At 33.5% G+C, this 15,408-nt stretch overlaps 1 protein-coding gene across 2 annotated transcripts; it reads left to right on the top strand.

Moving 5' to 3' along the window:
* The first annotated feature begins 1,306 nt into the window (after window positions 1-1,306).
* On the top strand, window positions 1,307-7,657 carry LOC126733325 (vegetative incompatibility protein HET-E-1). Of its 2 annotated transcripts, XM_050436564.1 has the most exons (9): window positions 1,307-1,778; window positions 2,454-2,994; window positions 3,297-4,414; window positions 4,496-4,586; window positions 4,763-4,920; window positions 5,029-5,080; window positions 5,183-5,262; window positions 5,346-5,439; window positions 6,757-7,657. In XM_050436564.1, exons 3-9 carry the CDS (start codon window positions 3,404-3,406, stop codon window positions 7,320-7,322), a joined length of 2,052 nt encoding a protein of 683 aa, XP_050292521.1. In that variant the 5' UTR covers window positions 1,307-1,778; window positions 2,454-2,994; window positions 3,297-3,403; the 3' UTR covers window positions 7,323-7,657. The 2 variants fall into 2 exon arrangements, with proteins under 2 accessions (XP_050292521.1, XP_050292520.1); XM_050436563.1 differs by having other exon boundaries at window positions 2,454-4,414.
* The last annotated feature ends 7,751 nt before the right edge of the window (window positions 7,658-15,408 follow it).

Raw genomic sequence — 15,408 nt, forward strand, 5'->3', positions numbered from 1 at the left:
TGATAATTGAGTGATAAATAATAGTAAAACTCATGCTAAAATTGACAAAGAATTCAAAATATATACGAGTAATTTATAAATAAATCAAACTTTTTTTCTTTAAAAATATATGTAAATTAAGTGCTTTTTATTACAAATTATGGTAGAGGGATCGTTTTGCATTTGAACAGAATGATAGGAAGTCACATATTAATAAATTTCTTAAAAGATATTAAAACCCCTAGAAGACTTTATTCCTTTGTCTTAATGTGGCTCTGGCACTATCCATGTTTTTCTTTCTTTCTTTTTTTCCTTTTTTCTTTTTGACTTGGTAATTGCAGGGGATAAAACCCTCAAGTTAACGATTTACAACGGAACCGAGTGCCACTAGGTTACAAGGCTCAGTGGTGATTCTTTTTTCTTCTTTTTGTTGCCTCTTTTTGTTTCTTCTTATTACTTTAATTATAATTTGTTCCTCACAAAGTCATTCTTGTGCATAGCTTACCCCACCAAAAAGGTATGAAATCAATGGTTGAGAATTGAGAAGCAATGCTCACAATCGTGGCCACAGTCCATAGACATAGAGTGTTTGACACCGAGAATTTTGGAAGCTTTAAAACGATAGAAGCAAGGAAATAATATAATAGTATATTTCTATGTGCCAGCCATTGATAATGATGTGGACGACTATGATCCACCTTATCAAGTCTCTCACTCTCTCGACTCTCAACCACACACATTAACACTGAACCGTCCGTACTTCTATCTCTTAAATTCCATGTTTCTTCCGAATGGCTCCAAGGAAACCATAACCCAAAAGAAAAAAAAAAAAAAAGAGGTTGTGGGAATAAAATTTTTGCAATGGCAAAGATACACAACTCACTTTGCCAAAGGTTTCTCTGTTATACCTTTGCATAACGTGGGTTACTTCGTTTCATGGGTATATTGAATCATGTAGTCAATATGCAGTATGATATTTACTTATATTTATTGGTTCCCAAAAAAATTCACCGATAAAAATCAAACTCATTTTCAAAATATTTTCCTTTTTAAGCGAAACCCTTTATAGAAAAGAGCAAAATGGGATTGCATTGGATTTGAGGGAATCATAAAGCAAACAAAAAGCTGTGGGATGGTACGTATGTATACTAGAAGATAGAATAGAAACATAGGAAGCTTAGCTGAATCAGGTCTATCCGATCCAATTTATGCATCTTTTCTTTTTTATCTCTTTGTGTGTGTTGAAAAATAAAAAAGTAAACTTCATTAATTGCTTTGGTTTAATTAATTAATTATTTACAAAAACATGAGCCCCCAAAATCCGGAAATCTGCTCTCTAAAGACACAAAAAAGAAGAACAAAACCAAGCCCACAAAACCATAACAAAAGAGATTTTAGCTTAGCAGAACAGCCTAGCTAGCTTCATTAAACAACCTGTATCTTTAATGGCGCGGCACAAAACACACTGTGCAACACAAAGCCCAATATATTTTTTTGATAAATCAGAACTGATTCCATGCGGCCCACACACAAAGAGTGAGAGAGAGAGAGAGGGCTAAGACCCTAAAACCTTCACCTAGAAAAAACTATTTCTGACACCATTAGTATGACCTATGAGCCACAAGTGCCACCCCACTACACCAAAGTCTCTCTCTCCCTGTCTCTCTCTCACAGTTACTAGCACTTGCTTTCATAATGGTGGTGGTACTTATACTTGTGGGTGCTAGTCTAGTAGTGTAGGAATGGTATCATGAGAGAGGGGCTTGCGTTGTTTTTCTCAGTGGCTGTCTGTCTGTCCGGTTCGTTTTCCTTTTTGATGCTTTTCGTTGCAATTCCATTGCCATTAATGCTTTTTTTTTAATATAGAAATTTTCAAAAAGCTTCATTAATTAAATGTCAGCACAACCGACACCAGGCCTCCAAAAAATCTTACTCTTCTTCTACTCCATAAGGATTAAAAAAGACATATCTTAAGTTTATTTTAATAAAAAAAAAATTATTTTTTCCTAAACTTTTTTTTTGGGGGGGTTCAATTGGATTTGGGGTTCTAAACTTATTTTCTTTCTATTTGCTAATTGGGCCGGTCTGTGAATTTCATTATAATTTTTCTATTAGATTTCTGAAAAGTTACATTAAGCTCAACATTTCCTCAAGTGGGACTCAAAAATATTGATTTGTTTTTCAATTTCTTGCAATGGGTTATTTTAACTTTAGGAAAATGTGTGATTAAAACAAAACTTTAGGGACATGTTAAAATTTTCCTTATTTGGATATGTAAATTCATATGTTTATATTATTAAATTATTGATGTTGCTATTTTGGTTTTCTATGATTGTTTACTCCTAGTGTTTATCAATTTAATTTAATACTAGTACTATAAAACTTAAAACAAAAATAAATAAATAAAGAAAGAAATCTACTGGGTATCTGAAATGAATATTAACGAAATTTTCATTTCCATTTTTATGTCACAGAGATTGGTGGTGGGCTTTTAACTTTTTAAGGACCAAAAGACAGCAGTAGTAGAAGTAGAGTAGAGTGGTTGCAGAAACACGACAGTACTCTAGCTTCTTTTGTTTCCCGGGATAAGTCCAATTCTTCTCTCAGTTTGTTAATTGTTACTAGTTACTACATTCCAAAACCCAGATCTCGAGGTTTGTTTCCTAAGAAGTGCCATTTGTCACAGCCAAAGTTTTAATCTTTTTATTGCACACCCTTTTATCTGTTCCCACCTTTCCTTCTTCCGCCAATCTCTCTTCTATAAATTCTTATATACTTTTTGAACCTCTCTCTATGTGCCGACCTCACAATGAGTCTTTAAGGGGTTCAATACAAAGCACTTGGAAGAGTTGAAAGTTGAAAGTTGAAAGTTGAAAGTTGAAAAAGAGTATTGGGTTTGTTTTGTTATGTGCTTAAAGGTGTGGAATTTGACCTTTGAGGTGTTGCATTGGCCACAATTATAGGAGGGTCGGTGATTGTGTTGAATTTTCACTGTTGCTTTGCACTGAAGCCGAGGTACAACCTTCGAACCTTGCAGCTTTGATCTTTGTTTCCTGTATTTCATTATTCTAGCACTACCGGGTTTTTGGGTTATGGCTGTTGTTTTTTATGCAAATCTTAGTATTGGGATTCATATATTGGAGCGTTAGAACATGTGAAAAACGGTTCTCATTGGTGGGCTCTTGGGTTTGGTAGTTGGTTCCTAGTAATTTGTCCATGCCTGTAAAATATTTATAATTATATATACAGTTCAATTACAACCTGTGGATACCTATTGTTTGTGTAATTAGCCAATAAAACTCGGTCCGTGAATTCAGGCTTTGTTGGGTATTTAAGGGATTCCAACTGCTTCAAGAGCATACTAGAGGGAGGGAGTGTTTAGGAGAGTGGTTTTGATGTGGAATATTGGTCTTAAGTACAAGATATGCTGAGCTCTGATGAGGGAGAATTTGATGTGTTCTTTGACTCGGTGGATCATTTGTCGTCTGAAGGATCAATTGTAGGTAAAGAAGAGTTAGACTCTGTAAATTTAGAGTATGGTATTTGGATGAATGAACCGCTAAGTGTTAAGGACAGACGAGAGAGTTTTCTGCATGGGATGGGTTTAGCTGAATTTGGTGCTGCTAGGATTTGTGGTGAGGAGAATGAAATGGACATTGGTGGCTCATCAGAGATGATGGGATTGGACAGGCTTACGGAATGCAGTGGAGCAGTCTCAAGCTCTAGCATTTCATCTATTGATTGTGCGGAGGAAAATTTGGTTTGTTGTAGAAATGAGAGGGGCAATGAAGCAAATGCCATGTTTGATGTATTGGAAGGAAAAGAAGAAGATGAACAGAAAGTAGTTCTCAATGGGGAGGACACTTTGCTTTCAACTTCTGCTAGAAAATGTGTAGAGAATGATACTCTTGCTAATGTACAAGCATATAATATGTTAGATGTGGGTAAAAGGAAATTCAAAAGTTGGTTAAAACACTTTGTCAACAAAAGGAAGGGAAGAGGAGATACATTTGTAACTGAGGTATCAAAAACAAATGATGAAACACCTAAAATAAAACGAGCGAAGGTGTGGCAGAACAAGAAGAGGTACATGGAGCTTACTGCTCTTTATAATGGGCAAGAGATTTGTGCACACAAAGGCTTAATTTGGACAATGAAGTTTAGTCCAGATGGCCAGTATCTAGCAAGTGGTGGTGAAGATGGGATTGTACGTATTTGGCGTGTTACATCAGCAGATGCCTCTTACAATGATTTAATTATTGAAGGCAATTCTAGTATAAAAGTGAAAGGAGGCAAGTTCACTTTTGGTGGAAAAAAGACAAGCCATGCCTCCATTGTCATTCCTGATAAGGTTTTTCACATCGAAGAGTCACCCCTGCAAGAATTTCACGGCCATTCTAGTGATGTCTTGGATCTGTCTTGGTCCAATTCGAACGTAAGTCTCTTGACAGTACTTGATTATCTTTGTATGTAAGTCTATAATGTGTCTAAAGCTAATCTAACTGTTTTGCTGCAGTGTCTTCTTTCATCATCCAAGGATAGAACCGTTCGTCTCTGGCAAGTGGGTTGCAACAAATGTTTAAATGTTTTCCGTCACAATGATTACGGTAAATATGAGAAACAGAAGTTTTTATCTCCGTGTCTTGTATTCATTATAATAGATTGAACATATTGCTTCTCCTCCATTGAGAATATGATCCTATATTTTTTAGTTCTTGTTTTCCTTTTCTTTATTGTGTCAATCAATATTAATATAGTTGTCTTGTTTTCTTAATGGAACCAGTGACATGTGTTCAATTCAATCCGGTTGATGACAATTACTTCATCAGTGGCTCCATAGATGGAAAAGTTCGAATTTGGGGAGTGTCTGAGAAAAGAGTTGTTGATTGGGATGGTGTGCGAGATGTAATAACTGCTATATGTTACCAGCCAGATGGAAAGGTATGACCTGGATATCTTGATCTCAGTATAATTTATATAAACTGCTCTGAAGATTACGATTTTGGGAGTTCATGCAATTAACCATATTTCACATTGTTATGCAAGCAGGGGATCATTGTTGGTTCAATTACAGGCACTTGCCGCTTCTATGATGCATCAGGTACATCTTTATGTTGGATAGATCCATTAATTTGTGTTGAGTCTTACTTGTTCATTTTGTTTTAAACCTTGGAGTGCCTAAATTGGTCTTATGATGGTGTAGGCAAACATCTTGAGCTGGATGCTAAGATACATATTCAAGGTAGAAGAAAATCTTCTGCCAACAAGATAACTGGCATTCAGGTCCAATCTGCTCTTGCTATCTTAAATTCTTATTCTTGCTATGACATGATTTGCTAACATTGGGTATCCTTTCCTCCTTGCAGTTCTCACAGGAAATATCTCAGAGAGTTATGATAACATCAGAAGACTCCAAAATTCGTATATTTGACGGGATTGACATCATCCACAAATACAGAGGTAGAGGATTTTATAACATTAAGTTGATACTGTTAGTGTGAATTTCTGTTTTTATTCACACAAGGCATCATTCCATTTTATTCTTGATGTTACTTACAGCATTAACTTTGTTAAGAGAATAAAACTGAGATCTCAAAACTGAATTTAAATTTACTACAATATACCATTAAGTTAACACTGTGCTGTAGTAGGATTAAAAATGCTGCATTTAACAAACTGTCATTCATTCCTGCATTCTAAACTTCCCTATTATATTTAATTCTCTGTAATTTAATCTTTTTATTTTACACAGAATTCCTTGACTAGTATTTGCTTATGCGTTTACCTTCTAAAAGATCCTATGTCCTATGATGTATCTTTCTCATGGTTTCTTGATAGAGTTCGTAGTTTAATTAAATACTGTTTCAAGTGATTGTGTGATTTGGACAGTCAGTTGTTGCAGCACATAAGAGATCGGTTGGTTCTAGGAGATGTACTTGTAAATTGAACCCTTCCATCATATGGGCTACATATTAGGATCAATTATTATGAATTGGTTGCATTCCCCACAATATATATGTATATTGTAATGTGTTTCCATGTTATATGGGAGTCTTTTGACATCTAGTATGTTGTGTTTGGCAATCTTCAGCATGTGTGGCCTGATATGGTACCGATGAAGGGATCATTTTAATAAGATGTTTAGGAAACGTTACACACTTCAGCTCTTATTTAACTGCCTTTCTGTCATTATATTTCAGATCTGTCCTTTTAGAATGTTTGAGGATTGTTTCTTTATCTGAGTTTGGAAATCTGTATTAGTTAAGTTGATCCCTGTTAGAACTCAATGAGGTTACATTTAGCTATAGAAGTTTATCTTAAAGGACCTCCAATTTTATATGCAATACTGATCCTTTGAGTTTCATAAGCCTATCTAGTATCTACCTGTTAAGCGCCACCCCTCATTTATGACCAGTTTATTCATTGTATTAGTGTGGAGAAAGTTGCCATGCACATATCCATATGCATGTTCACTTATATAAACATTAACCATGAAAGCATGCACCCTATTCTATAAAATTCATTGTACACATACATTGCATTTGAATACCTTTCTTAAGCAGCCTCTACAGTTGTACTCTTGGCTTGGATATTGTTAGCATATGCCTGTTTGCACAGTTTTCTGTTCCTTGGTTAAATTAATGACTTTTTGTCTTAATTTTATGCATTTTTACCCATAAGATTTACCATTTACCATACATGCATGCATCTCCAATCTGAGATACTTATTTGTTATTTTGTCAATCTGAAGTCCTGAATTACTGCTGATTTCAACAGGTCTTCCAAAGTCAGGAAGTCAGATGTCAGCTTCAGTTGCTTCAAGTGGGAAACATATAATCTCAGTTGGGGAGGACTCTCGAGTTTATGTATGGAACCATCATGGGTTGTGCATCCCTTTGGAAAAAGAAACAAAATCTGTCCGTTCCTGTGAGCATTTCATCTCTGAAGGTGTGACTGTTGCAGTACCTTGGTCAGGTTTGGGAATGGAACCAAGGAGCTCAGGGAGTGGTAGTCCCAAGTATTGCTCACAAACACTGGATCAAATAGAGGCTGCTTCTCGAGTTAGAGATTCAGAACGTTTTTCCCTTGGTAATTGGTTCTCTATGGATGGCCCATGCAGGGGCTCTGCAACATGGCCTGAAGAGAAACTTCCTGTGTGGGATGTTCTAGGTTCAGAAGATGAATCTCATCATCAGCACCATCTAGGCCATGAGCTGCAGCACAATAATAATGCCCACAAACACATGGCTGTATCAGAAACATGGGGGCTAGTGATTGTGACTGCTGGATGGGATGGAACAATCAGGACATTCTACAACTATGGATTGCCCATCAGGCTCTAGGAGTATTCTTGGATCAGCCTTGATGAAGAACTTTTATTTGTGACTTGTGAGCCAGCTCACTGTCTGTCCATATAGAGTTTCACTAGGATTTAAATGTGCGCAAGTTCTTGATATTCAGCCAATATATTTTCCTAACCTTATCAGCATACTCAAAATTCGTAGGATGACTACCCTTTATAACATGTTTCATAAGTTTGTAGATTCTCACTATGTCAACTTGCTTACCTGGTCTCTCTCAAGGAGACAGGCCATGCAATTTTTCATTTCTTTACCTTTTGTAAATGATACCTGATGTACACAACACAGAAAATATATACAATTGAATTTTTGGTCTACTTTACATTCTTCACTGAGAAAGTGGGTGTCTGATCTAATGCAAATAAGAAGCTTTTGTTTTATTTTTCTTTTTTAATCATATTAGTTTGGTGTAAGCTTGTTGTATTAGGTTTAAGGCTTGAGGGTTGAAGTAAATTATCTATACTTTTGTTTATGTTTTTTGGTAAACCATCTATACTATTATAAGCTATAAAGATCAAGTTTTGATTTATTAAAACATGGACAGATCCAAGATTTTATCTTCGGGGTTCAAAACATAAATTAAAATTTGACTAATCAAAATAAAATTAGTATATGAAAATAAAGTAGCATATATTTGTTCCGTTTCAAAAAAAAAAAAAAAAAAAAAAAAGTAGCATCTATTTGGTATTTAACCAAATATAACAAAAAGAAAGAGCAAAATAACTATTTATTTCAATTTAATTACCTATGATATATTAAAATTAAACCCAACATTATTTTAAATCCTGAAAATCATATATAATTGAATTTGTATCAAATTTCATAGCAGGTTCCCTCTTAACATATAAAATCAAAAATTCCATTGAAAAATATAATTATTTTGTAACAAAGTCTAATTTTGACAATATTCATAGTTAAAACTATTCATACACAATAGACTAGAAGAATAAATATAAATACTACTATTTTACAAGTTTGTACTACAAACTTGATTCGTAGAACAGTACCTTATCTAGTCTAGAAACTCATACTACTTTTGCTTGATTTGTAGGGTTTTGATTTCTATGATTGTTTGCTGAGAAAATAATCTCTAGGAAAAATATAAATATATCCTTCTTTTTTTTCTTTTTTTTCTTTTTTTTTTTTTTGATAGGAATATAAATTTATACTTTGATTGTTTGTATACTGCTTTCTTTTCTTTTCTCTTTTTTTTTTTCTTTTTTTTTTTTTTATTCTTTATGTGAAGGGTTGGGTTGAATTTAAGTATATTGTTTTTGGGTTAAATGGAGCTCAATGGGTTTTTAATTAAAACCCAATAATTACTGGGTCTAATTATGTTGATGTCCATTTAACCCAATTAATAATTGGGTGGGTTTGGGTTTGGGTTTAGTTAGAGTGGGTGGATTTGGGTGGACAAATGGATTTGGACTTACTTTGCCACCCCTAGTTTGTAGACTATTGATTTTTAAATTCATAGTTTCATACTAATGTATTAATTTAAGAACTCTAGAGATTCCTAATCTTACCCAAATGCGTTATTGTCTTAATCACATACACAATTATTTAAATAATAATAAAAACAAACAATAACACTAAAACAATGAAAAATAGTCAAGTATGAGATTTGTTTTTGTTTTGTTCCTAAGATGATTTTTTTTTTTTTTCCTTTGTTTTAGGCGTAGGCCACTAATTCACCAATCAAAAATATGGCCTGGTGGCCAATTTATTTTGTTGATTTTTTGAGCATTGGGTGAGGGAGTTTTCAATTTTAGGAAGCAAGATATAAATGTTTTGAACCTAAACTTTCAAGTCTAATTTATATTTGATATTAAAATTTTAAAATTTCTCCACTTCTTCTTAAAGTAGTCCTGTCCCTAACCAAAAAAAAAAAAAAAAAGGACCTTATTAAATACTTAGTTAACAATCACGATTCCTTTTTCAAATGTTTTCCAAGAACCAAACCGAGGCAATGTCTAGGTAAGGATCAATCTTTTCTCTAAACCATTTCATGATTTGAAACTAATATTATTTTCATCATGGACAATATCGTTGTGATGAATCTATTACCTTTCCCTATCCCATTGATGTCGATGAGACTAGTTTATAGCAGCTTATTATCAGCAAGTACTCTATTTACTAGATCAATCTATTTATATAATTCAGTTAATTTTTTTATTTAAAAATTTTTAAGGAACAAAAAAAAAAAAAAAAAAATCTTTCCTGATTGAGTCAGGTACCCTGCGGGACGGAGAGTCAATGCATGAAATGGAGTGGAACTGGATTTTGGGCATTGAGTACTAGGGTTTGGGTCGGGTCTATATCAGCCTGCCTCATTCCCGACCTGTGGTTGTCCATACTTAAGTTAAGAAAAGTAGTAGGAAAAGAAAACCATACCCTTTGGACTTCTTCTAATCAAACAGTAAAGCATATGAATACTAGTATTTCCTTGTGGTGATTGGTGGCGATAAAGAGAAGCTTATATATTATTCATCAAAATTTTTAAATAAAATAAATTTTTTTTTAAAAAAAAAAAAAAAAAAAGAACCTTATGGCCTGTTTGGGAGTTTAAAAATGGAGGGAGAGTAGAGTAAAGGGAGGGAGAGTAATCCAATTACCTTGTTTGGAAGTTTTTTTAAGGAAGGAGGGGGAGTGATTTGGAGGGGTTTGGAGGGGTTTCATCTACCTCCAACCCCTCATTTTTAATTCCTCCAAATTGGAGAGATTTAGAGGGAAAGTAGAGTAGATAAATTATTGATCAAACCAATTTCCTAATTTAACCTTTTTAAATTAACAAAATTTCAAACAGATTATTCAAATAATATTTGTTTGTTTCCCGAGAAAATACGAGAAAAAAAATTTGAATCTGACTATTTACCTTTGTTACTGACTTTGCAAATAAGGCAACCCAACAAGAAAAATTCAAGCTCACGATGAAATACAAATTCCATTAGAAATTGAAACCCTAACAACAAAATCAAAACGAAAAAAACAAAACAAAAATTAAAAAAAAAAAAAAAAGGAAGCAAAACGATTCGGATTGAACCTGCAAAAAATTCAAAGCAAAACCAAAACCCACATCCAATCTGAGAGAGAGAATCGGAGTGGGAGAAAGAGAGGATCGGAATGAGAGAAAGAGATAGAATCCACCATCGCCGCCGCTCCAAACCACCATGCCATCGCCGCCGATCTCCAAACCACCACGCTGTCGCCGCCGATCTTCAGTCCCTGCTGCCGATTTTGATATCCAATCCACGCCGATCTGAGAGACCCACAACAAAAATTCAAAGCAAACCAAAACCCACATATAATCTGAGAGAGAGAATCGGAGTGAGTGAAAGAGAAAGAATCCACCATCGCCGCCGCCGCTCCAAACCACCACGCCATCGCCGTAGCTTCAAACCACCACACCATCGCTGTCGATCTCCAATCGCCGTGCTCTGACACGACGGTGGCTCGCTCCGACGGGTTCTCCTTGGGGTTCGCTGGGAAAACCTCTGTCTTCTTCCATTTTTCTTTTTGGTTAAACACTTTCTTCTTCAACCCAACACAGGTACATACAATAAAAAGAAATTTTAATTTAATTTTAATTTTTTTTTTTTGAGGTAATAAAAATTATTTTATAATAGTTAATAGAAGTTATATATATATATATATATATATTTGATGGATATTAGTGGTATTTAATGGAATGAGAATGTTGATTAAATAATTATTTAATTTAACAAATTAATCTTAGACTAAAATGTTGTTAGTCCATTTTCAAATAGGGGTAAATTTGTCCATTTAAATTATTTCCTCTCCTCTCCATCCTAATTTTTAAAACATCCAAACAATGGGAAAGGCTAATTACTCCATTTCCCCTTACTAATTCTAAAAACATCCAAACAAGGTGGAGGGGAACCATTCCCCTCTACTCTCCTCCCCACTACTCCCCTCTACTCTCCTCCCCTCTACTCCACTCTACTCTCCTAACTCTCTAAACTTCCAAACAGGCCATTATGTATTAACTAAACCATTATGTATTAACTAAACCAGTGTGAATTTGAGTAACAGTAAAATAAATTAAAGTTGACTTCTACTCTCTTGCTTCATATCGGAATATAAAATTTATTTCCTCGAAAGAAACTTTAATATTTCTTCTGGAAATCATTAGGTTCAATTTGGCACTTGTTCAGTTTTTTTTTTTTTTTTTTTTTGGTGTGTGTGTGTGTTGCTAAGAGTTTATTTGTACGAATTGACGATGTTACTACAATAGGAATTCTTTTGCTTCTTATTTGTCAAAATGAAATTATTTAATTCACTTTTCTGTCCATGTACACATGTTTACTATATATTGTCTTTCTTTTGTATTGTGTTTGTGTTGTGTTGGTCTCTGTGTGTGTGCGTGGCACTTCGCATTTTGCTTCAAAAGAAGCTTTCCGTGGTTGTGTTCTTTAAGCCAATGGAAGTATAAGTGAGCCTCCAGTCCTCTGAAACATGCCAAAGCCATTGTGGTCAATAACGATAGCTGAATGGAATCGATCAGAAAAGGTATTTTCATGGCTCCATTGATGGTAAAGACCAAGAAAACAAGAAGAGTATTTGTAACATTTGAAGAAATAACACAATCAAGCAAATGAAATTCACTTTTCTATTCAGTGATACATAAGGCTCAGACACTGCTCTGTGTTTGAAAAGTCCATGATTTAAATAATAAAAAAATGTTAAATATTTAACACTCAAAAAAAAAAAAATATATATATATATATATTAAATATTGGAAAAGGATTTGCTGCAAACTAAGTTGCAGCAACTCCTGCAAAAATACACACATGTCAATGCCTTAAATAGACATCTATCCAAGTTTATATTTAAATGAAAATTTCCTTGTCAAAATTGAATTTTTCACCAAATGACTACTTGACATGTATGCATCTTGTAGAAATTGCTACAACTTAGTTTGTAGCAAATCTTCACTCTTAAATATTTAACACACATATATATACTATGCTCCTTTTTGGGTTTAGTATCATAATTTTATGTTTATAACCCTTTTTTTAACACCTTTCATATAGTTCACGCATTACAGAATATCATAGAGTTACCAATTTACTATATATATATGGGTTGAGTTCAAGTTACATTTGTTATAACTCTAAACAATATTACATCAATCAATATTTTTTAATTGGATGTGAATTTTGACAAATCGACCAATAGATTACAATATCTTTGTATATTCTCCATGCTTGAAAAATTTCAAGATGATCAAAAATCAATAGTCATGTCATCTATCAATTGTATAAATTCGAGTTTTTGTAATTTAAAATAATGTATAAAATATGAGTTTATAAATCGAATGGTAAATAACATCCAATTGGTATGAAATTTGGCATACATGTTTAGAACATATAGAACATGTAATCCAATGGTGGAATTTTCAAAATATAAATTCATTAACAAGTTATTGGATGATATAACATTGCTTAGAGTTATACCAAGTGTAACTTAAACCTAACCCTATATATTTATATATTGTGAATTGGTAAAAGTACATATGCATAATATAATTCAATTGAAAAAGTAGTATATAAATTTTGTTCATAGGCTTACCAATTTTGACCGAAAGACTTTTGGCTATTGAGAAGAATTCAGTACATGTAACAAAGAGTGCAGAATAAGATAGTATCAGTTAGAAATATGATAAAAGAATGAAGAAGAAAAATTGAATGAATATTGTGAGTTTGCAATTTGAGGGATTATTGATATACCATCTTTTGTAGTACTAGTAGGAAAACATGGATGAGAAATCAATTGGAATTGAAAGGGAGAAACTTATCTGAAGTGCGACATGAATTACAAAAATTGCATTTTTTTAAAAAAAAAATTAACTAAAATTTAGTGGTTTTTAAATTAATAATTTTATATATCTAACTTTAATATTTAAATTGTTTAAACATATGAATTTGAGGGTAATTTGGCATCTAAAATAAGGATCCCAAATAGGGGAAAATCGCTTAAATAGTACTGTGTGTGTGTGCGTGTGTGTGTTTGTGTATGTATGTATGTATGTACACTAGCCTCTAACTCTCTAAGCACGTGCATGAGCTTATAGTCTGTTCTTTTCTTTCCTTTTTCTAAAGATTAATAATTTTCATTCATCATAATTCTGAGTTTCTACATTTTTCAATTACAAAAATAATTAGAGGTGTGTTGAGATTTATGCATTTGTGGGTAAAATAAATTTTAAGTATATAAATCTCATCACAACCCTAACTTTTATTTCTTTTTGTTTAAAAATGTCAAGATAAAGGTTGTTGTTCAGAATTACATTTTTTTTTTTTTTTTTTTTTTGAGGAAATGTTGATGTTGGGTTCAAATTTTTATCTTAAGGTAGTGAAAACCATATATATATATATATATATATATGTGTGTGTGTGTGTGTATTTTGTTTCCCAAGTCACGAGGTTCAAATATGTGGTGTTGTGACTGAAAACCTCCGCCTCCAACCTAGTAGAGAGATTGCCAAAACCTTGGAAAGACGTTAGAGAGAGAGAGAGATTTCAGAAAAAGAAAAAATGGAATTCGTGAATACACATTTTGATGCTAAATAGACCGCCATGACCTTTCTAGACTCTCACTCACGCTTAAAATCATCGCGCAAGGCAAAAATGTACTAGTAAAAATCATAGGTCTTTAAGTCGAAATCGCATGAAATTTGGCAAGCTGAAGCAAAACGGTCTTTTGAGCAATAGTCGTCGCTTTGCCACAAGGTACCCCTTAAAATGGTGAATTCCTCCGTTTAGGCCCCAAAAATTGTGATTTTTCCGTTGATAATAATTTTTGTTTCCTTAATAACTTTTTGCTCAAAAGTAAGAATAAGGTCCCCGCTTGTTTTGTGACGACCATTAAGGTCAATAGTTTATGATTCTGCATTTAACTTAATTTTGCCATTTTTGGTAAAATTTCGGTATTTTGTCACCTAATTGTGTAATTAGTGTGAATTAGGGTTTTAGACATTTCTTAATCGTCCTAGGGTTTTACTTTCGTAGTATTTATATATTTTGTAGCCATTAAAGGCAAAAAAAATTATTATTAATAAAATATAGACTTTTGTTGAATTCTTTCTCTGGTGAATTCCAGTTTATAACTTTATGGATTCAAGAAACCCCTCGTAAATTCGAGGTTTACTAACCAAAAACTAACAGTTTAGTTTCTGTCCATCAAAGAGGGCATCAAGTTTGAATGTGCTTAGTTCAGGCTTTTGTGACATCACATTTGGCCAAAATCGAATCTTTCCCTCTTAGCAAATGCTTAAGACCATGAAAACAATGGCTTTAGCTGTTGTTCACTAGAACCCTAAACAAAAAGGTAAAAAGCAAATTAACAAGGTCTTGATTTTTAATTCGTAGTGGGGTTTTGATTTTAAATAATTTAAAGGTTTTATTTTTTAGGGCGAGAAAGATGGGAAGCATTGTCATTGCTAGAGGCATCTCTGGTGTCTTTTCGCCCATGCAAAGGCGGCTCTTACGTCCTTTCTAGGCTCCTTAGAACCACCATCGCATAGTGGGGTTTTGATTTTAAATAGTTTAAAGGTTTATTTTTTAGGGTGAGAAAGATGGGAAGCATTGCCATTGCTAAAGGCGGCTCTGGTGACTTTTCCCCCATGCAAAGGCAGCTCCTACGTCCTTTCAAGGCTCCTTAGAAACCACCATCGGGTTGGAGACGGTGGTTCTAAGGAGGGGATTTTTAATGGATTGATCCTCTAAAGTATTATATGTGGTAGGGTCTATTTGGTAAGTTGCGAATAAAATGCATGCATTTTCTAGTTATTAGACAGGTTTACACCGACCCCTTATTGAATTTAAACTCTTTATGAATTTAAATTCTTTATGTATTTCTTGACAAAAATATCATTTTAGTCTTTATATTTTAGGATCACTATTAATTTAGTTTCTAATTTCTACATTTTGGACCAACTTCCTGCTACTGAAATGAAAGAACCAAATTGACAATGACCTATTTTCACCAAATTTATTTATTTCTCATAAGGCCAAACTGCAAACCCACATTTATAAACACTATTATT

This window comes from Quercus robur, chromosome 6, assembly GCF_932294415.1.
Source record: "Quercus robur chromosome 6, dhQueRobu3.1, whole genome shotgun sequence".
NCBI classification, from domain to species: Eukaryota; Viridiplantae; Streptophyta; class Magnoliopsida; order Fagales; family Fagaceae; genus Quercus; species Quercus robur.

Excerpts from the sequence above, each read along its gene's own strand:
- LOC126733325 (XM_050436563.1), top strand. The coding sequence starts at position 3,404 with ATGCTGAGCTCTGATGAGGGAGAATTTGATGTGTTCTTTGACTCGGTG. Across the intron at positions 5,081-5,182 it reads CCGCTTCTATGATGCATCAG|GCAAACATCTTGAGCTGGAT; the intron begins GTACATCTTTAT and ends ATGATGGTGTAG. Across the intron at positions 5,440-6,756 it reads CATCATCCACAAATACAGAG|GTCTTCCAAAGTCAGGAAGT; the intron begins GTAGAGGATTTT and ends TGATTTCAACAG.